Raw genomic sequence first — 23,088 nt, 5'->3', positions numbered from 1 at the left:
TTAGCAGTGCAGCTGTCAGGACTGTTGCCTCGAGGCAAGAAGGCTTGAAACTGAATTTAACAAGTTCCCTTTCAGAAATGGCTGTAGTTGTGGGTGTGAGACTGTGTGTCTGTCTGGTGTTTGGTGGGAGCTTTTATGGCGTGTAGCACTCCATATTAGCCCTGTGATATCCTGCCAACCTGCGTAGAATGAACCTGCCTCTTTCTTAGAAAGGGCTGGCACAAGCTCACGTATAAACTGCTCAGCATTAATAAACCATGACTCACCTTTTGCTTTTTTCTTTGCTGTACCAAAGAACAAAGCAAGTTGCTACTTGATGAAAGCTAATACATCCTGTGACTATGAAACAGTGGTGTTTAATTCTTTTGGAATTTTAGAGGTCTAGAAAGTTATTTAGCAAAAATACATTATGCACAGCTGATAACTGTTGTTATCGTTTTAAGATTATTCGATCAATTTTTAATCAGATGTTTGTAAATCTGAGTTTCTGCCAAATGTTTTTTCACTAGATCTTCACTGAGTCTTGTAGTGAAACTCAATTCAGTGGGAGCTTAGCAGCACATTAGCATAACATTAGAAACCTTGAAGGCACTGTTTCACCTTATATTTACATATTATTTAGATTAAGGAAAATGAAGGGGAAAAAATCCAGATTTTACCTGGAAAGTTTACCCTGGAAAGCTAGTTTTTCTCAGATATGCTTTCATCCACATCTACCAGTCACCATGATGCTTGCCAAGTGTGTCTTAACTATTAACTTTTGTTTTTTTCTTTCCAACACCCATTTCCTTGTGCTGTAAAACTGTAACATGCAAACAGAATTATTTGTCCTTAACCTGTTATTAGAAAAATACATTTCAATGACACCTTTGTTTTAGTGCAGGCAGTATTGTACAAGTTAAATCACATACAGTCATGTGATAAACTTTCCCCCAAACTCTATGTAGTTTTGTGAGAAAGTAAACTCCATGATTCAGTAGCTTGTAGAACCACAGTTAACAACAATAACTTAAAGTTAATCTTTTCTTCTTTGCATGCTCTGCACTTTGGGTCTTGTGTGTCCAACAGACATTCTTCCATTAACATTAAACATGCTAACTGAGGCCTATAGAGTCTGAAATGTAGCTCCTGAGAAAGCACTGCATAGACTGATGTTGGGGTTAATTTGCTGGGGTGTCCACTCTTGCATGTATTTGGACTGTGGGAAGAAGCCCTAATACCAGTTGAAAATATGCCCAAGTGTGCAAGAATGGCCCCAGAAGGCCAGTGGACTTGAACCCAGGGCCTTCTTGCTGTGAGGCACCACCATGCTTTTGACTTGTGAATTATATTTTTGAATGATTAACATATTTTCCACCCTTTTTTTAAAATATGAAATTTGCAAATCAGAGATGGCAGTAACAGGTAAAACAAGTCTGAATGACTCACCAGGAAGTAGTGTGTGTGAGAGAAATAAGTAAACCGATCAGAGCTCAACTGAAGCTGTGGTGAGAAGAACAGCTATCGACTCTCTGCGTCACTGACTGGACAGGCAGCAAATTCAGTCTGCTGTCACAATGGAGTTATGGAATCTATAATAACCACATTCAAGAACTCTTTACAGCACAACAGAGAATAAGCTGCTCTCTTATGTAGTTTATTTCATCACTGCGCAGTCACCGAAGGGTGTACAGATTATATTTCCCAGAGTCATCTACACAGAATAGAGCGACAGCGTTCACCACTGAGATAAGACCTGTGTGGTTTGGAAACTTAAGTTCAAGATCTGAAACAGCTGTGCAGACACTTTAATATCATCTGACTTTTGCTGTGAGTGTGTTTTAACTAATTTAATAAGCCAGTTTCTAATAATTTTATTTGACTTTACTGATTTTTTTAAACTATCTATCTTATAGACCCACTTTATTACAGTGTATTCACTTTTCCCATAGCTTTTCATTTCCCTTTATAAAGATTTTCCACTCAATTAGCTTATTGAGCTCCTTTAGTGTTTCTTTACCTGAAATATATTTATTCTGTGTAATTTCTTTTAGTTACTTGTGTGTTTATTCTATTTATTGAGCTGTTGTGGATTAAGTTGTTTTAGTACAGATTATGTTTATCTTTCTTTAAGCAACGATTTATTGACATGTTTTCATTTCACAGGTTACGGCTTTGTTTGTGAAACTGGAAAACACAAATAACGTGTGTTTAATGTTCAGGCGTAACCACTTGCACTCACAGCACGTCCTGTTCCCACTTTGTCTGTATTCTAGGCGGGTCGACTGCTGAATTAGCTGATGAAATAATTCTGGATCCATACCCAACCTCTCTTTTACTATCCTTGCTCAACTGAAGATTATGGGCACGTGAAAAGTTGAGCAGCTGGTTAGCTGGGGCTCGTCACCGCGTCACGCAGCGTCTCCGCTCTGATTGGTCCGCTCTTGTGCAACTGTGCAGCCGTATAAACTCAGCAGTTTGAAGGAGTTGGCTGTATCTCCTGCGCCGGTATCGTCGGTCTCAGTAGGTGGAAAGTCTGCTGAGTTAAGGGAGGGAAAGGCTTCACCAGTTTCTGCACGCTTGTCTCGCAGTGTGATTTAGAGATGCAGAGCTGCGCCAAGTCCTGGGGGGTCTTTTTGGCCAAGTCGGTGAATCCCGGCGCACCGCGCAGGCATTTGTGCGAAAAGAGCCGCGTGGTTTGGAAACTTCAGTGCAAGATCCGAAACAGCTGCGCATCCCTAACAACATCAGCCCGGGCTCTGAGGACCTCTGCAGCCGTCTCCTCCAGGCAGATAGAAAGGATTTTACCCAGACATGATGATTTTGCTGAGCGCCACATCGGTCCAGGTGAGAAGGAGAAGAGAGACATGCTGGATGTTCTGGGACTCGAGGTAAGATTTACGTCGCTGTTTCCCTCCCTCTATCAAATGGGCGCAAAAAAAAAAATCCTCCTTTCAATTTTATTAAGACAAGTTTCAGCACAAAAACATCTGCACTGAGTGGCGTGTTTATGTCACTGGGTAGCGGTTTACGCGCCTTTGTTCATTAAACTTCCCCATTTTTCCCACAGTCAGTCGACCAGTTGATTGAAAACACAGTACCATCTTCTATCCGTCTGCAGAGGAGCTTGAAGATGGATGATCCAGTCTGTAAGTTTGGCCTGATGTGCACGTATGTGTTAGTGAAACAGTAGCTGAATCTCTTCCTGTTATTATAGCGCTGCAAGCTGCTGCCTCAATCACCCTCGATGCGCCACCAATCTCAATTTCAAATTGTAAATGTAATTCAAATCAACGTGTGTGTGTGTGTGTGCGCGTGGAGGGGGAATGAGTGTTAACCTCATATTGTGCAGCTTTATTTCAAATTTTAATTTATTTTTTTTAAAAACATGTCGAGCTTTTCCCACACCCAACGGGCGCTCAATGAAGCCAAGTGAGAGGCTGAAATGTAGGTTGCCCTTCTATTGTGTGGCGCGGAGCGCTCTCCCCTGTTAAGTCTTCCTTTGAACATATTTGGAGTTGTTTTTGCGAAACTCGGCGAGCGGCACCAATCTCCTGTTGGGAAGCCGATGCTCATAGGATGGCAACTGGAGTGTAAAGTTTAGCCTTGAGCTCCGGTCCCAAGTCCAGTTCAATCTGGTTACAGCGTTCACGTTACGTTACATCACAGCCGGGGATCCTAATAAGGTGGTTTCATGATGCTGCATGGATGGGTTTTTTTTCTTGCTCCTATACAACACGGATAGCCTACATTTCAGCAGCAGACACAGACTGCTGTGTTTAATCCTATACAGCAGTCAATCTTTTTAACGCTTTTTAAGCTGCGGCTTTTTCAGCTCTAAGCTGATGGCTTCCTGTGTGAATTAACGTGTATTTTCATGTGGAGCTGTATTTTTGCTCAGTTTGTTTTGTGAAGTGGGCCTGTCACTATCAAATGTGCAAAAATAGGGCTGGAGAGACAGGAGATTTAAAAACATTACATGTATAAATAAAAAGCAGCATAAGTTACCATGGTTTCACAGATATGGCTCACCCTGCTAAGAATGACCTGCTTAATACAGAAAATCCAGAGTCAATGCTGAAGTTACCTGGATGACATGAAATCCTGCTTCACAGTACAGACCTCAGGTCATCAAATTAGACAGATACAACCCCTGATGAACATGACATATCACACAATTTCTTTAGATGTTTAGCAAAAACTAAAATGCAGAAGCAGTTAGTGACAAACAAAGTGTAATTTAACTACCTTTAGCAGCGATAACTTTTTAGTAATCGTTTCAATCTCTTGCCTCATTGTGGAGGAATTTGGGCCCACTCTTCTTTACGGCATTGCTTCAGGTTGTTGAGGTTTCATTTATGCACAGCTCTCTGAAGGTACTTCCATTCAGCATATCAACCAGGTTGAGGTCTGGACTTTGACTAGGCCATTGCAACACCTTGATTCTCCCTTACCCCTTCCTTTTTTCCTTTAGAGATTCTGTTGTAGATTTTCTGCTGTGCTTGGGATCATTGTCCTGTTGTATGACCCAGTTTCAGTCAAGCTTTAGCTGTTGGACAGATGGCCTCACATTTGACTCCAGAATACTTAGGTATACAGAGCAGTTGAAGGTCGAATCTGACTGCAAGGTCCCCGGGTCATGTGGCTGCAAAACAAGTCCAAACCATCACTCATTTACAGTTGGTGTGAGGTAACCTTTCCAAGCAAGCTGTAGATACCCTAGCTTTTCTTTTCTTTTTTCTTTTGGGGGGGGGGGGGGGGGGGGGGTGGTAATTTCTTTGTGCATGATCTGACCTTTGGGTGAATTCACTGGGATGCCCTCTCCTGAAAAGCTTGAGAGCTGTCTTGAATGTGTTCTATTTGTGAATAATCTTTCTCGCTGCAGAATAATGCACTTCAAACTGTTTGTAAATGGCCTTGTATCAATTTCCAGAGATCCAACCTAATTTCTTTAAGACATTGTAATATCCTGATATGTAAAACCATACAACCGAAAGAGAAAGTACTTTACTTTTACCATGACTGTATTCTTATGAACTCAGATATTTCAGTTTTTAAGCATAAAAATGATTATTGATGCTCAATAAATTATTAGAAAAAGGGGAGGGGGGACGCGTGCAATTCGGCAATCAAAGCAGACCAATGTGTATTGGCTCAAAGTCTTAATTGGGGTCAATAAATGATGAAACTGAATTGCACCCAGCTTAATGCCAGGCTATTAAAATAAGGCATGTCTAAAACCTTTGTGATTTACACTTGCAGTGAATGATGACTGAGCTCTTTTTGCAGAGTCAAAAGAGCTAAGTCATGACAGTTTTTCTAAATTTAACATTTATAGTAAGAAAAGGATTTTTATAAGAGGTTTCTAATGCTCAGGTACTCTGATGTGTCTATCAGCCGGAGTGACTCTGACCTGCCTGTATGTCAGCCCCTCCTGACACTGTCAGGTTTCATAATGCAACAAGCCATGCTGAAGGAACAAACTGGAGGCCGTGCTGGTTTTCTGCTTGTTCAGCTTTGAAGGGCTTCAGTTTGCAAAGCCAGCAAAGGATTCTCTCTTCAACAATAGACCTCCTGGATGGTTGTGAATCAGCTTTTTTGCTGCCCTGTAGAACTCTGGGACCATGGGAAAGCAGTCCTCCAACTGAAACGAACTCCGATTCGCACGTCTCATCAACTCACCCTGAGCGTCATCCCCAAATGTACTTTTATTTATAGTTTGTCCTGAATTTACAAATACTTCTGCCTCCCCCCCAAATCTCTCAAAGAAGCTGTAAATATTCACTTGTATACTGGCTGTGGTCCCTCACGCCACCACGACTAGAGGTGTCCTCCTTTCACCAAAACGGGAGTAGCCAGGACTCTTGGTTCAAACTTGCGGTATTGTCCATTCCTTGGAGTTGCTAGGCAGCCAGAAAGGCCAGAGGAATCTCAGAGGCTGGTTGTGTCCTGGCAGAGCTCCCTTACAGGACTGGGAAATGAAGCTTAATGAAATTGAGGAAGTAACAATATGTACTAGATTTTGGGGCCAGTTTTTAGGGAACATAAGATATATTTCTCTCAGTATTAAAATTTTATGTTATTAGTGATATGAAAAAGATGGTTGAGGCTCTCAGTAGAAAACAGATTAGCATTGGATTTCACTGACTTTTTTTTAAAAACTATTTGGACCACCTGACTGCTCACTATAATGATTTTCTTCATCTTGTTACACAATCAGTGGCTCACGTGAGGGTTGCAATGCTGTTCATCAGAACTTCAGACAGGTCTTGTTGTTGTTTAGCAGCAGACATAATGACAGCTGTATCACATGATGTAATTTAAGTAGAACTGTTTTAACACTTACCAACATCCTGTATTTCTCACTTATTCCAAACAACAGTCACTGAGTCATAAGTTTAAACAGCTGCCTTTTAAATATTTTGCAGGTGAGAATGAAGTTCTGGAGTCTCTTCAAAAGATTGCATCAAAAAACAAAGTATGGAGGTCCTACATCGGCATGGGTTACTACAACTGCTCCGTACCGCCGCCCATCCAGCGCAACCTCCTGGAGAATGCAGGCTGGTGAGTGCCGTCAGGCTACCTTGGATCGGAAGAAATGTGACAAAAGTGGTGTGAGCTGGTTTCTTCTGTGGACAATTAATGATATTTATTCCTAAATTTGGGATACTAATTTGAAGCTTAACTGTCATGGTGCAGAGTAACGTGCCCTCAATAAGAAGTCTTGTGATTTGATTTCACTTGGGGTCTTGTGAGAACTGCATTGCTGCAACGTTTTGCTGAACAAAATTTTCTTTCACACAGTTCCAAGTCAGCTATTCCGACCCACATTTTCTCTAAACTCTTAGGGTCAGAGAAGACATACAATGGCCTCCCCTGACCAGTCTTGGGTCCATAAATGCCATCGACTTTGTGCTATTGTTCTTCTGTCCAGTCTCGCTCTGTTGAATCATTGTGTTGGGGTTTTGTTCACAGGGTCACTCAGTACACGCCTTACCAGCCCGAGGTCGCTCAGGGTCGCCTGGAGTCTCTTCTCAACTACCAGACCATGATCTGTGACATCACAGGCATGCCTGTGGCTAACGCCTCTCTGCTTGATGAGGGAACGGCTGCTGCTGAGGCCATGCAGCTTTGTCACAGGTATTTGCATGCTGACCTGTTTAGAGAAACGTGCTCAGTTTATCTTGAATATAGTCTTGTGAAATTATGATATTTTGGCCACAAGAATGGATCGTAGTCTGTGCCACCTGTTGTAGATTCAAGATTAGTAGTGTGTGTATTAAACCTGCCTTACAGTGGTCTGTCATTGATATTTGATTCTCACAGACAAAACAAAAGAAGAACCTTCTACGTTGACCCACGCTGCCATCCCCAGACTATTGCTGTAGTGCAGACCAGAGCTAAGTATGCATCATAGACAGTCAATGTATGAGGTCTCCAGTAACAGTAAATCATAAAAAAGAATCTAAATATCTTTAATATTAAGATTACAAGATTGAAGTAAAAAAATATTGCAAAGGTGTTGTCCTAGGCAACTTTATTTATTTTTTTTTTTTAATTCCCTGAGGTGTATTCTCTGTTGTGCCATCATATGTCCTCCTCGGGGTTCTGTCTTTGTGCACCCTGGACCACGTCAGCTCTCCTGCTATATTTACTTGCCTTTGCAGTGTGTCCTGGATCGTCTTCATGCTGACAAAACGACAGCCCGTTAAGTTAATTATCTTCTGGGGAAGAGGACAAAGTGGCAGGGTGCCAAACCTGGCAAGAAGGCTTGGTGATGTGCAACAGTGGTATTTCATGCTGCCGGTGAGCGGTTGCACCCTGGAACACATCCCAGTTGAGGTCAGGATGTGGCCTTGGTGGTTCTTCCTGACCTGATGCATTGCATTTAGTCTTAGACACTGGCTGTTTCACTGTTCCGTTTTTGAATTGATGGAGCCTTGCGTCCATCGTTAACGATAATCGTCTACGTCAATGTTGTGTGACTTTGACACATAAGACAAAGTTTGCTCATCCAAGTGTTCAGACCTGAACGGGGAGATTGAAATGTAGCTGCAGGGGTACTTGAAGTGGTCCAGAACTGCACAAAAATACTACCTTGAAGGGGGAAATTAAATTGGGGGGTATTCATTTATTTATTTTTTTTTTTTATTTGGGCGCAACTTTGATTGCATCCTGTGTCTGTATTTTGATCATTCAAGTTTTGACTGCTGTGTTGCAGCTATATTGGGGTAAAAACGATTCTAAAGCTGCCTCATGAGATGGACTTCAGTGGACAAGATGTGAGCGGTGTGCTGTTTCAATATCCAGACACTGATGGCAGAGTGGAAGACTTCACTGCGCTTGTAGATCGAGCACACAAGGGCGGGGTAAGAAAGCTTTAACCACAAAAAGAAATGTAAAAGCTCCCCAAAAGAACCGTGGGAGCAGGGGATATAATTAGGCTTAAGAATGATCTTAATAACAAATGGGAACAGCTTTGTTCATTTCCACTGCTGAGATTGGTTTTTATTTCCCGTCCAGGCCCTGGCTTGCTGTGCCACAGATCTATTAGCACTGTGTGTGCTACGTCCCCCTGGAGAATTTGGTGTTGATATCGCACTGGGCAGTTCCCAGCGGTTTGGGGTTCCTCTTTGCTACGGCGGTCCACATGCCGCCTTTTTTGCGGTTAGAGAAAACCTGGTCCGGATGATGCCTGGCAGAATGGTTGGAGTCACCAAGTGAGAAGCGACCTTCAGGGTTCAAGATTGCTAATCTTCATTTCTGAGTAAACTGATGACAGTGGAAAGATGGTTGAATGTTATGCTGTTGTTGCAGAGATGCAGCTGGTAAAGAAGTGTATCGTCTTGCACTGCAGACCAGAGAACAGCACATCCGCAGAGATAAGGCAACCAGCAACATTTGCACTGCGCAGGTACGATCCAGGTTTATATGCGTCCTTCATTTTGGTAAAATGCATTGCTCTAAATTAATTACAAAAAATTACTTTTTTTCCTAGGCTCTGCTGGCCAATATGGCTGCTATGTATGCACTGTATCATGGCCCCCAGGGACTAAAACACATTGCGAAGAGGACACACGGTGCTGCTTTGATCCTTGCAGAAGGTATATAAATATATATGCAACATTGCAGTAAAACTTCAGTCCTCACTCAAATTGAGAAATTGTTTGTTATTTAAAAAAATATGCTTTCCTCCTTGTGAACGGAGAATTTCTCATTTTACTTTGTGCACATTCTCAGTAATGAGTGATTAAAGACTGGATGGAGACAAATATGTCACCAAATTTCTGTTCTTTGTCTTTATCCAAACTTCTCCCCGTAAACATGCCGTGCACAGTTAATTCGTACATTTTCTTTCAGGTCTGAAGAGAGCGGGACACCGGCTGCAGAGCGAAATGTTCTTTGACACACTAAAGATCAGCTGTAGCGTGGCTGCCAAAGATATCCTGGAGAGAGCTGAGCAGAGGAAGATAAACCTGCGAGTCTACGCCGATGGAGTGGTGAGGATCAAAAAATGTTTTGGGGAAAGCGCTGGACTGATTAAGGTGGTCTAAACCCGCAGAAGTGGAGCGACTTGCAGTTTTTGGGTAATGCTTTGTGATTGGTGCACTGCAAAAAAGGAGTGGAAATTAATGCTGCCTCATGTATATGCAGAAACTTTTTTTTTTTTCTTTCTGCAGTAGTTTTCAGGCTGAAATGGGAGGGGATAGGGGATCTTTACCCAGAAGCAACTGATTGTTGTAGCTCCTGGAAAGTTCTGAATATGGCTTATAGGGATGAAGGGAAGTTTAGCACATTAATTAGATCCAAAACTGGATAAGATGAAAAATCCTCTAATTGGACATGTGGGGAAAAATGTTGGGTGCAAAAGAGAATTCTTGAGAGGATCAAGAACCAGTGAATCCAATTTAAACTTTGTAAGAGTGGATGTGACTTCTTAGCTAGTGTAACACACTTCCTCACTCATACGGGAAGAGCCAAAATATAGGAGTGCATAACAGCAGGTTCATTGGTTTAAACATGTTGACAAATCTACAAATGATGCATGTAATGTATAATGAATGGATCAATACATAAATCATTTGGCATTCCTGAGATCAGTGTCAATGTTTCAATTTCAGAATTTCACTGAGCTGGGATTGCAATTAGCAAGCCAATTAACAAACCCACTGTTTGTTATAGATAAGCTGTCAGAACAAGTACTAGCATAGTTCTTGCCTCAAGTTTTCTTTTTTTTTTTTTTTCTTTTTTTTTTTTTGAGGGTTTTTTTTACTGTTTAGGGTGAAAGACTTGAGTCGCTGGAACACTTTAAAAGAAAAATCCTCTTTTCGTCTTCTCTTTGAACAGTTGGGCGTCTCTCTCGATGAAACAGTGACTGAGAGGGATTTGGATGACTTGCTCTGGGTCTTTGGCTGTGAATCTTCTGCTGTATGTTGATGGTTACTTCCATTGTTTGTTTGTGCTGTCTAAGTTATTCATTACTTAATATGTTACTGGTTTTTATTTTAAGCAGTTATTGTTTTATGGTTGTGGAGATTGGTGAGAGAATGACTTGGCTTTAATTTGAACCTTTCAGGAGCTGATAGCTGAAAAGATGGGTGAGCGGGTGAAGGGGATCATGGGAAGTCCTTTCAAGAGGACAAGCAAATACCTTACACACCAGGTCTTCAACAGGTCTGTTCCCAGTTTAAGGATGTACTGTTCCCAAGAAAGAGGGAGAAGTTAGTGTGTTTGGAGTATTTTAGCTGTAATAACCTTTGATTAACTGCACAATAAGAACTTTAATGGTGTTGCAGTTAGTGCTGGGCGATATGACGATATATATCGTGTGGACGATAGAAAAGTGTCTATCGTGCCATTTGTCTTCTATCGTTTCTATCGTTTCTAACCCGAATTTTACAAATTATTACATAAAATATATCATTAACCCTTTACAACCGGTCAGAGCAGGCACACTCCGTTTTCCCTAACTATTTTTAAATCCCTGTAGAACTGTAACCACGTAAGGTAGTGCAATAATGTTTTTTTTTGCATATGAAACCGTAGGGGTTGTACTTACATCTTATTCCATTAGCTTGCCCTAGGTCACGGTTTCCTTCCACATATAGCTTTGCAAAAATTGCATAAAAAGCGCTTCCAGCAACAAAAACATAATATTCCAGAAACAGGCTTTGCCGATCCGATCAGCTGTTCATAACACTTCCTAGTTGGAATATAAGTCAGCGCAACTATCGCATGTCCGCCATTACCTGTCCGAAACCGGAAGTGACGTCACTTTCGCGGAAAATGTAGTTTTTTAAGCTTCAAAGTCTATGTTGGTGTTAAAAGTCATGTTTGACTTTATGCTCTTCTGTATCGTTTCTGGGATGCTTAGAAGTCAAATTACACTGTTGGAAATAGTTTATTTTGATGCACATGCTGTTTTTTTGCAAATTTGCATTTATTTATTTTCATTTATATATAAAAATTTGTGTATCTCAAAAATAAAACTATTTTGCAACATGGTGCTGCTTTACATGCACCCGGATTTGCGACATACTTTACAGTAACTCAAAACAAAGACTGCACCCTCTCCACTCGCTGTTTACAGACTGCATACTTTCCAGATGACCACAGGTCAGGTGGTATATCGTGATATATATCGTTATCGTGATATAAAATAATTCATATCGTGATAAATATTTTTTCCATATCGCCCAGCACTAGTTGCAGTCATATCTTACATCACCAGTAGTTCCATAAATGCAGTCTTGTATCCAGGCTTCCTGTGTCTGAGCCCTACGTTTATTCTTTGACATGATCCTTGACATAAGGAGGGTAAAACTTTTAGTTAACCTTAGGTAGTGTGTGCACAGATCAGCCACAACATTTGGACCATCTCCCTAATATTGAGCTATTAGAGTATTGTTAGCAGTGGGGTGGGGCCACTTTGGATTGACCATATTCTAAGGGTGTAACAACTCCAAAGACGAAACCCATGTTGAACTGTTACTGCCTCATCAATGAAAGCTGTAATGCATGAGAATTTTGATTCTTACTTTTGTAATTTATCCCTTTTAAAGAGGTTGTGGTATGAACTGAACCAGACGTGTCGCTTGTATGATTGACGTGTTTGGGATGTGGAAATTTGGAGAGTCGGTGCTTTAGAGTATTTGCGGTGTTTCTGGAGCAGTCTTGGTCGGCTGCTGCATGTCCAAGATCCAAAACATAGCATTATTGCCATGCGAGCCCTCTGTTAAGTGTTCTTGTCTCTGCTTTTTGTTTTTTCCTTCAGTTACCATTCTGAGACCAACATTGTGAGATATATGAAGCGTCTGGAGAATAAGGACCTCTCCTTAGTCCACAGCATGATACCCCTGGTGAGGCTACCATAAGTCAAAGCAGAGGTTCAGGTTCACAGATAGTTGAAATTTATAGCATGCTTTATACTAGTGTGATAAAGTAGTGAAAAAAAATGTTTTTATTTCCAGGGCTCCTGTACCATGAAGCTAAACAGCTCATCAGAGCTCATGGTGAGTAAAAACAGGAACTAGTTTTTCAGTTTTCCTCAGGTGTAACATGAAATGCTTTTGAGTAATTATGTCTCACTCTGTATCCTCTGACAGCCCATCACATGGAGGGAGTTTGCCAACATCCATCCTTTCGTGCCCCTGGATCAGGCAGAGGGCTACCAGAAACTCTTCAGACAGCTGGAGAAAGACCTCTGTGAGGTGACGGGCTATGACAAGATCTCGTTCCAGCCAAACAGGTGAGGGCACAAAATACTTGTTGGTGCACAGACCGTATCAGTTGGGTGGGCATGATATTTGGTAAAGACAGGAGCATGTTCCTTTTTAGGACGATTACTTTGATGGCTCCGTGCAGTGCAATCAAATTATCCCGAACCCTCCTTCTGGATCAAAGAACCTCTGCAGAAGGAAGGAAATGCTCAAAGCAAGCACTTAGCAGTACAGTTTTCCTTTACAAACATTTGTGAAAGAACCGTTATTTCAAAGAGCTCACTGAATTGGAGAGTGGTGCTGAACATAGGATGGGGATGGCGCCTTTGCAACACAAAAGTTTGTGGAAAATCTAAAAGGGAAGAAATTTCGCAATCGACTTTTAATTAGGTATTAATGTAAAGGGGAACCACAGCGACATTATTAAAGCGGTGCATAGCTGGTTTCACACTTGCAGGATTAACATGCCTCAAATTACAGCTGATAAGCGACACACCCACCTCTGCTCTCTGTCACCGCTTATCAGTGTGTTCATGGTGGAGCATGCTACATTGGCCAAGAATGCACCTAGCTTCATCCCATCTTTCCCTCCTCTTTTGGTAATGTTTGTAGACTGGTCTTTGGACTTTGATGAGGCTGTGTGTGTTCTATGCATGACTATGGTGTCTGCCTTATTTTTCAGTGGTGCTCAGGGAGAATATGCAGGCCTGGCTGCCATAAAAGCCTACCTGAACTCAAAGGGGGAGAGTTCAAGAAGTGTAAGTGTCCTGGAAAGAGCAAAAGTCTAATAGGATTGCAGTCATGGTTAGTGTTATTTTATCCAGCCCAAAATTACTTTAAGCTAGAGTCTTTAGTCTCTGCAAGAAAATGGAATCCTGCAGCTGAAGTCTGCTGTGTCTTAGATAGTTTAAAGTAAAACGTTGCTACTTAAAATTTAATGTGCAAAAAGTGGATTTTTTTTTTAATTTAAACTTGTGTCACTCTGAGGAAGAGCTTCATCTTCTGAAAACTCTCTAGAGTTAAAATGATGATCCACTGAACTTTAAAAAAATACCTGGAAGTACACAAACTTTGAGTTTCTAAGTTTCATTTTAAATTCAGTGCTTAAAATATACACTGTTTAGCCACAACATTAAAGTTGCTGCCCTGGCATTGTGCAGATCTTTTTTTTTTTTTTTGGGTGACGTAAAGGCGGGCGGACTGCACAATGCTTGGCAAGTGTGTTTCCAGGTGTTTTTCTCTCAGTTCAGAGGAATCCTTTTGCAACTGGCACTAGGATGGCAGATTCTTTGGATCCTGTGGGGTCCAGGGTGACATGTCCATGGATCAGGCTTGGTCTGTGCATGCAGAGCTTGAATTTTTGAGAGCAGCTGCTTCTGACGTTTTCCTTTTTCCTGAGCAGTTTTTGCAGTGTCCTAGTAACTATGCTCCTGCCATTGGGAGAGCTATTGCCTTTTGAGGTGTGCTTGGTCTGCAACAATATATAAGCAGATGGTATGCATCAAAGCAACATTCACATGAATGCCAAAGGTTTCTGAGCAGAACTTCATATGGCAACTAAGTTATCAATGTTTAGCTGTTGGTGCATTTAATGTTGTATCTAATCAGGTGACATTGAGAAGACTTTGCTGACATGTAAAGACTATTTACTATCAGTATTATCCTTCCTGATACTGACAGGCTAACAGAGTATTAGCACATATGCCCTACAGAGTAACCCCCTATCAGTGACAGGGTTATTGTTGTAACTTGAAACATCTGTGATGTTAAAGCATTCTCAAGAGTAGCTCCTAAAGTATCCTGACATTCTTATTGTTTGTTGAAGGATGATGAGATGCTACCCCAAATTAAAGACTAGCGTACTGAAGTATTTTCTCTTCTACTGTCATTTTATTTATTTATTTTTATTGCTTCCTAATAAGTAAATCTTAGTAGCCTGATTCCTGGAACTAGTCAAGGTCAAAGCTGGCATCTGTTTGTGCAAACAAGGAGCTGAAAATGCTGTGATCCCATAGGCTAGCTGTTTTTTAAGATTCCATATTTGGAGGTTTTAAGACTTTGTCAAGTGAGAGTTCCTGGAGTGACAGCACAGCACTGTTTTTCAGGTCAGTCATATGTCTTTTTTGGCTAATACATGGATCCATGTGCCCTAGTTTGCCTGTGAAACTGGGTTGCAAAATGCCAGACGTGTCACCCTAATAAGGGATAAAAATCAGTTAATGACCTGCAGGCAGGTTACTCATTAGTAGCAGAGATCAAAGAGAGCTGCAGTTTCCTCCCACTAAGACCTTAAAAGTTAAGTTTTTGTATAAATGAAATTGTAAAAGTAGCTTAAGCCACCAGTCTCGCTAATTTAATTATATCTATTTTTGTTTTTTTTAATTGAGCTTCACTTTGGATCTGAAATATCTATGGCTTTAATTGGCTCAGTTTCTCTTATTGCATAACCTGCAGTCACAGCAGTTTTGGCGTGACTTTGGATTATGGTTAGGACAATGACTCAAGCTGCATTTTGCTTGTTCTACTTTGCTGACTATTTTTCCCATTGCCTCAGGTTTGTCTAATCCCCAAGTCTGCACACGGGACCAACCCAGCAAGCGCTCAGATGGCAGGAATGAAGGTTCAAGTGGTGGAGGTGGATAAGGATGGCAACATCGATCTGTCTCACCTGAAGACCCTGGTGAGAAAATGGACACTGTTGTACAAGATTTGTGTTGTCTGCAAATATTAACAGGTTTATCCAAGACTGACATGTCCAGTTTCATAGGTGGATTTGAAGGGAATCTATTTTTTGTAGTATTTTTGCTCTGCATGACTCACAGCTCAAAATAATCCTCATTTATTGTAAACTCATGCAATCCTTCACTCTGTGAAACAAGCTCTTTTGGCGCCTCTGATCTTAAGTCAATCCTCACTTTAATCCAAATGTGTTCATTAATCCAAGTGTGTTCGTGAAAGACTGGAACTTTGACTTCATGTAAATGATGTGACACAACTTTTTTTTTTTTTTTTTTTTTTTACATGTTTATCTTTCCAGGTGGACAAACACAAGGCAAACCTGGCAGCCATGATGATCACCTACCCCTCCACGTTTGGTGTGTTTGAAGAGCATATCGGAGACGTTTGTGACCTTATTCACAAAAACGGAGGCCAAGTGTACCTGGATGGTGCCAACATGAATGCCCAGGTAATGCAATAAGTACAGTGGGATGCAAAAGTTTGGGCAACCTTGTTAATAGTCATTATTTTCCTGTATAAATTGTTGGTTGTTACAATAAAAATGTTAGTTAAATATATCATATAGGAGACACACACAGTGATATTTGAAAAGTGAAATGAAGTTTATTGGATTTACAGAAAGTGTGCAATAACTGTTTAAACAAAATCAGGCAGGTGCATAAATTTGGGCACCACAAAAAAAGAAATGAAATCAATATTTAGTAGATCCGCCTTTTGCAGAAATTACAGCCTCTAAACGCTTCCTGTAGGTTCCAATGACAGTCTGGATTGTGGTTGAAGGTATTTTGGACCATTCCTCTTTACAAAACATCTCCAGTTCATTCAGGTTTGATGGCTTCCGAGCATGGACAGCTCTCTTTAACTCACACCACAGATTTTCAATAATATTCAGGTCTGGGGACTGAGATGGCCATTCCAGAACGTTGTACTTGTTCCTCTGCATGAATGCCTTAGTGGATGTTGAACAGTGTTTAGGGTCGTTGTCTTGTTGAAAGATCCAGCCCCGGCGCAGCTTCAGCTTTGTCACTGATTCCTGGACATTGGTCTCCAGAATCTGCTGATACTGAGTGGAATCCATGTCTCCCTCAACTTTGACAAGATTCCCAGTCCCTGCACTGGCCACACAGCCCCACAGCATGATGGAACCACCACCATATTTTACTGTAGGTAGCAGGTGTTTTTCTTGGAATGCTGTGTTCTTTTTCCTCCATGCATAATGCCCCTTTTTATGCCCAAATAACTCAATTTTAGTTTCATCGGTCCAGAGCACCTTATTCCAGAATGAAGCTGGCTTGTCCAAATGTGCTTCAGCATACCTCAAGCGGCTCTGTTTGTGCTGTGGGCGGAGAAAAGGCTTCCTCTGCATCACTCTCGCATACAGCATCTCCTTGTGTAAAGTGCGCCGAATGGTTGAACGATGCACAGTGACTCCATCTGCTGCAAGATGTTGTAGTAGGTCTTTGGTGCTGGTCTGTGGGTTGACTCTGACTGTTCTCACCATTCGTCGCTTCTGTCTATCCGAGATTTTTCTTGGTCTGCCACTTCGAACCTTAACTTGAACTGAGCCTGTGGTCTTCCATTTTCTCAATATGCTCCTAACTGTGGAAACAGACAGCTTAAATCTCTGAGACAGCTTTCTGTATCCTTCCCCTAAACCATGATGGTGAACAATCGTTGTCTTCAGGTCATTTGAGAGTTGTTTTGAGACCCCCATGTTGCTACTCTTCAGAGAAAATTAAAAGACGAGGGAAACTTACAATTGACCCCCTTAAATACTCTCTCATTATTGGATTCACCTGTGTATGTAGGTCAGGGGTCACTGAGCTTACCAAGCCAATTTGAATTCCAATAATAAGTTCTAAAGGTTTTGGAATCAATACAATGACAACAGTGCCCAAATTTATGCACCTGCCTGATTTTGTTTAAACAATTATTGCACACTTTCTGTAAATCCAATAAACTTCATTTCACTTCTCAAATATCACTGTGTGTATCTCCTATATGATATATTTAACTGACATTTTTTATTGTAACAACCAACGATTTATACAGGAAAATAATGACTATTAACAAGGTTGCCCAAACTTTAGCATCCCACTGAATCTGTTTTTTGTAAAAGGGTAAAGACTAAGCTTATATCAGTATTTTTTTTTCTTATTTTTGCAAGTTTTTCCGTAGAATATTTAATTAAAATAATAATAATAATAATTTGTTCTTGCTCTGCCTTGAAGGTGGGCTTGTGTCGTCCTGGAGATTACGGGTCAGATGTTTCTCACCTAAACCTGCACAAAACCTTCTGCATCCCTCACGGTGGAGGAGGGCCCGGCATGGGGCCAATTGGAGTGTAAGTCAGTGTATATAAAGGGAGAAATGGTGAATAGTTTGATGTGAATTTGTTTATAAAAGAAAAAACCCTCTCAGAACAGTGTGTGGTTTTTTTTTTTTTTTTTTTTCTTCTTCTTCTTGTTCTTATTTTGTGATGATTCTCTGACCCGACAGTATATTCATCTATTTCTTATCAGGAAGGCGCACCTTGCCCCCTTCTTACCGAGCCACCCGGTGGTTTCCATGCAGTCAGTGAACATCAGCAGCTCACTGGGCACCATCAGCGCAGCTCCCTGGGGCTCCAGCGCCATCCTGCCAATCTCCTGGGCTTACATTAAGGTCAGCACCGATAAATAGAGTTGAGACCACATTGAAACAGCTTCTTTCCACTAATCTGTTGGCATGTTATAAACTTTGTTACTTAACCGTGTGTGTTGTGTTTTTTTTAAAGTCTACAGTCACAAGTCATTGAAAACTTCCTGGGCTCTGTTTTTGTCACATGAGTAGTGGTCACCTGGCTCTGACTTCAACTTAAGACAACATGAACAAAAGTGTTAATTTGTGATAAACATCCTGGGAAAGAAAGTCATATTAACTTTAACAGCTACTCTACATAGCTGATACATTTTGAGGCAGCAGCCCACCACCCAAACCCCACCCTGTTTACCAGGAGGCGGAGGAAATAGGCACATTATATAAAAAGAAAAGCAAAAAAGAGGGGCAGTTGTTGGACAGAGTGCTAATACTGCTAATAAAGAAAAATGTTATATTAAAGCTGTAATAAAATGTTCTTTTGAACATTGGGGTTTTTTTGAAGCCCAGATGCTTTTAATTCTGTTTTGTTGTTTAGATGATGGGATCCAAGGGACTGCGGCACGCTACAGAAGTGGCCATCCTTAATGCCAACTACATGGCCAAGAGGCTGGAAAGTCACTATAAAATCCTTTACAGAGGCAGGAAAGGTATGGTGCCGTCTCTGTGGCCGTGTAGTGATGTACTCTCATTTTAAAATAAATAAAACCGCATAACTAACTTTATCGGGGTTTACCCTCCTCCTTTTTGTGCACAGGTTTTGTAGCCCATGAGTTCATTCTGGATGTGAGGCCATTCAAGAAGACAGCTAATATTGAGGCTGTTGACGTGGCCAAGAGGCTGCAGGATTATGGTAGGCTGATCGATATATAAATTTCCCCTTCATAATTTTTATCCGATGCATATAGATACCTATTGTATTACTAGTAGTAGTATTATATATTTTCTTCTCTACTATTTGTGTCTAGGTTTCCATGCACCCACTATGTCTTGGCCAGTGGCAGGTACTCTTATGATTGAGCCTACAGAATCGGAAGATAAGGCTGAGATGGACCGTTTCTGCGACGCCCTGCTAGCCATCAGACAGGAGATCGCAGAAATCGAGGAGGGAAGGATGGACTCGCGCATCAACCCACTTAAGGTTTCTGTGCTGAAAACATACCATACAGTGGTTAATATAAAGCTGTGATATCTGAAGTCGTCATGCAAGTGTGTGTGTGCGTGCGTGCAGATGGCCCCTCACTCTTTGGCGTGCATCTCAACGTCCAGCTGGGACAGACCCTACTCCAGGGAGTGTGCTGCCTTCCCCTTGGTGAGTACCTTTATCCCATTAGACTTATTCGATGCCCCACACTCCAACTTTAGTTTTTGCAGAGCCAAAGATCAAGTTTTAATTCTTTGTCTTTGATTTTGATTCCTGCATTCTTAAAATTAGCAAATGACTACAACTGACTTGGTATGGATATTGTAAATTTTTGTTGTCCTTTATTTAAATTTAAAAAAAAAAAAAAAAACTTCAATTATGTTTCCTTTGTTGCAGGAAAAAATGCATAATATGAAATCCCTGTTACTTTTGGGAAAGTCAAACTCGGTGAAAGCAGCTGTACTGTTTAAAGAACTTGTATTTGTCGCCCTCTAGTGGTGAAAAATAAGAAGTGTAGTGTCTCATGTCCTGTAGCCAACAACTTTTTCCAGATTACTTAGCAATAGATTTTTGTTTTTAATTAAGTTATAGATTCCCTGATTTGGTCAACATTGGTAATGGGGTTTGTTGACTGTTCACATTTTACATTTAATGCAAAGCTGGCTACTTGAAATGAGCTTTGTATAAATGTATTGTTTGAATTTTTTGACCCCTCTTTTCTTCCTTCTTCACAGCCCTTCATAAAACCTGAGACCAAATTCTGGCCGAGCATCTCCAGGATCGATGACATCTATGGCGACCAGAACCTCGTGTGCACCTGCCCACCCATGGAGGTGTATGAGTCTCCATATGAGGAGAAGAGAGCCTCCTCCTAGATACTCTCTGTGGCTCAGTCCCATTGTCCAGCCAGCGCACAAAACCTCCAATTTTAAACATCTGTGATTTTTATAGAAGTTCTATATAGTGGTAAATTTCCTCAAAACCTGCACTAGGGCTCTGAAATCTCCAGGAGAGCCCTCGAGTATCTGATTTTTAAGTGAGGCAGATCTGACCTGCCGCTGATGTAACAGGTGGAAAAGAGTGCGAGGTGGATGTTGGGACTGGCCTCTCTCTGACTGCACCCTTTTTGTGGGGTTGTAGGCTTTTGCCCTGACTTGAACTACTCAAATTGACCAAAGGTGTGACTTATTGCTATTCCAAGCTTGTGAAAATAAGCGCACCCTTCAACACAGAGGCCGCTCCATAGCCCACCTCTGAAATGCTGTACTTTAAGCCAAGTGCAGATAATGTGACATCTGTAATTGCTCTTGGTGCCTCTGTTCTGTGTAAAATAACTGCTTTAATTTCAACATTTTTTTTTTTCCCAACTGTCAGTATAAGAGTAATTCTTAAGCCTTTTTTTGTAACACTTTATAATAACCATCAATTGAATGATTAATTGATAATTAAACTTTAGTTGATTCTGTTAAGCTGTGAACTTAACTGGTATGTAAACAGTCATCTGGATGGCAATTGTAAAGTCTGAAATGATGTTTATACTAGTTGTTTTACAGAGTAAGTATGCAAGTGATGTCGATGGAGTAAATGCTGTAGACTGTAAATATGGAGGTCGTACATTTACCTGCTTCACTGGCAATTTGGTTTTGTTTTCAGCATCTCCAACATCCCGGTTTTTGCTTTGCTGGCAGTTTGGTTCAGTTTAAGCACCAAAAACTAGTTGGTAAAGTTTAATGACTGTGTTTTAGGTTTAAATATCGGGCGTTGAGAGTAACACTATTTTTACTGTTGACGTACTTTACGGGACCAACACTAATAGACACTGCGCGCACCAGCGGGTTTGATTAAACAGCAGTATTTTATGAATCTTTTATTTATCACACAAATTAATTTTGTAAATAACAGCCATTACGTTGTTTGACGGTAAGTTAATTAAACATTACACAATTATCAGGTCACAAGTGATGGTTATTTTAAGGTGTTACTTTTTTGTGAATATGTCTCTTTTATTTGAAAATGTTTTTAATGTAGTGACCAAGTAGGTAGTCCTCATTTAAAATCAGTTTTTCTAATCTAAAGTATTTGTCTGTAGGAAAAATGAATGTATTAAAAGCATTCTCTCCAAAGTGTGTACATGTTTTGTATGAAGATTAACAAGATGCACTTAGTAAACTACTCAATAAGACATTTTGCCAAAAAACTATGTATATAATTGTTTTTTGTGTACTTAATCTCAACATGTTATTTTCCACAAATGAAAGAAGCTGATATTTCCCATCGTGCGCCCTCCCATCAGCCTGGACCATCAAAAACCTTCAGAAAGGGCACACGATCTTATTAATGCAGTGTAAAATGATTTTTTTTTTTAATTTTTTTTTTTTAGGAAATGCTTGCCACTAAAATTAAATTCATGACGGAAGTGTAAAGACTTATTGTTTTAAAGTATTTCACAAGTGCTGTCAAACAGATGAATTTTAAGAGCTTTTCCAAACATCAAAGTCTTAGTTTCTATGTTACTTTCCACACACAAACAAAGCAATTTCACAAAAACTACCAACGTCGCAATTATTAGCCTCCTGATGCTAACAGTGAGTCATGTCAGTTTTACTGGACACCGCCTGCAGTTCTCAACAAGTTTCACACACGTCTTCTGAGCAATCCCAGCTGTTTCTTCTCTGGCAAATCTCTCTCCAGATTTCACTTAATTTCTCAGATTTTCAGAGGGATTCAAGCCGGGCTTTGTGCAGGCCAGTAGGTAAATATAATAAACACCTGTTGTCCCCACATTACACCAAAATCCATCACACTGTGGAACCCTTAAGTGCTCTACTGTGCTGTACTTCCCGGATCCCCCCTATGCCATCTTCATGAAAGGGCTTTCAGGAGTATTTCTGCACTCCTTCACTGTTCGGTCACTGTTCATTTCCCTTTACAACTTTCCATTTGCTTTCATGATAACCGGATAAACAAACATTCTTAACTTAACCTTGACTTATTTACCATTTAAATTATATAAACAAAAAAATTAATCGGTAAATTATTTGGTATATCAATTGTGACAAAATCTCCATCAAACAGATGAATGACCCCAAACTGGACTGTAACATGTTTTTTTTAATGGTCCTTGAAATGATAAAAATCAGTTTCTTAGCAAATACTGACATGTTTAAACACGTTTAAACTGCCTAACCTCAAACTTATTTTCTTTTATGAACTGACTGTTTCAACTCCAGCAGAACATGTTTTGCCATATGAAACCAGCTGAAGCTGGTTTGAGAAACTAATTACATAACATAACATGAGTAATTTGCACAGCACATACCACAGATCCCCGCCCACACACTCTGCAAATGTCCCCCTGAGTGTTTCAGTGGCTCTCCATGATAAGTCTTTAGCTTTAGAAAGGCAGACCTGACCAAGACGCTAGATAACAAGAGGACACAGATTTATTTCTTAACAGTTCCCGTAGCAGTTTAAAATGTCCCATAAATGCCCCATTTACCTCACACATATTAGATAAACAGTTTAAGACCAAGCGGAAACACAAACTCGGCCTCAGGGTGTCACAAACTAGTGTACTTCTAGCGACGATCCCAAGCCTGGATAAATGGGAGGGTTGTGTCGGAAAGGGCATCGGATGTAAAAGTCGGTGCCAAATCAAACACGTGGATCATCTACTTCGGCAAATCCTCTGGGAAAATAGAAGAGTAGCCAGAAGTACCCACGAGATATATAAAGATAAATGTCTGTGCTTAAAAAAAAAGTAACCTGAAGCCATGAACTGTGACGGCTAACTAGCTGCATAGCTGCGTGTCCTCTTTTCAAGTCTGAACATTTACAGTTCACTACATATACCATAAAAACTGCACCATA

General features: G+C 40.7%; 1 protein-coding gene across 1 annotated transcript; it reads left to right on the top strand.

Moving 5' to 3' along the window:
* Nucleotides 1-2,471: 2,471 nt before the first annotated feature.
* On the top strand, nt 2,472-21,620 carry gldc (glycine dehydrogenase (decarboxylating)). Its single transcript, XM_063490494.1, has 25 exons — nt 2,472-2,870; nt 3,050-3,128; nt 6,408-6,543; nt 6,955-7,119; nt 7,306-7,383; nt 8,201-8,348; nt 8,503-8,699; nt 8,797-8,893; nt 8,978-9,083; nt 9,340-9,479; nt 10,327-10,407; nt 10,556-10,653; nt 12,254-12,338; nt 12,450-12,491; nt 12,585-12,727; nt 13,381-13,456; nt 15,253-15,378; nt 15,736-15,885; nt 17,669-17,781; nt 17,960-18,101; nt 18,613-18,724; nt 18,832-18,927; nt 19,043-19,215; nt 19,306-19,386; nt 19,953-21,620. The coding sequence occupies exons 1-25, from the start codon at nt 2,583-2,585 to the stop codon at nt 20,091-20,093; spliced, it is 3,093 nt and encodes a 1,030-aa protein (XP_063346564.1). The 5' UTR covers nt 2,472-2,582; the 3' UTR covers nt 20,094-21,620.
* The last annotated feature ends 1,468 nt before the right edge of the window (nt 21,621-23,088 follow it).

This window comes from Pelmatolapia mariae, linkage group LG12 (genome assembly GCF_036321145.2).
Source record: "Pelmatolapia mariae isolate MD_Pm_ZW linkage group LG12, Pm_UMD_F_2, whole genome shotgun sequence".
Taxonomy (NCBI): Eukaryota; Metazoa; Chordata; class Actinopteri; order Cichliformes; family Cichlidae; genus Pelmatolapia; species Pelmatolapia mariae.
This window is presented reverse-complemented; position numbering and strand designations above follow the sequence as displayed.

Bases quoted from the DNA above. Each gene is read 5' to 3' on its own strand.
- gldc (XM_063490494.1), top strand. From the start codon at position 2,583: ATGCAGAGCTGCGCCAAGTCCTGGGGGGTCTTTTTGGCCAAGTCGGTG. The intron at 6,544-6,954 runs GTGAGTGCCGTC...TTTTGTTCACAG, and splicing joins CTCCTGGAGAATGCAGGCTG to GGTCACTCAGTACACGCCTT. The intron at 10,654-12,253 runs GTCTGTTCCCAG...TTTTTCCTTCAG, and splicing joins ACACACCAGGTCTTCAACAG to TTACCATTCTGAGACCAACA.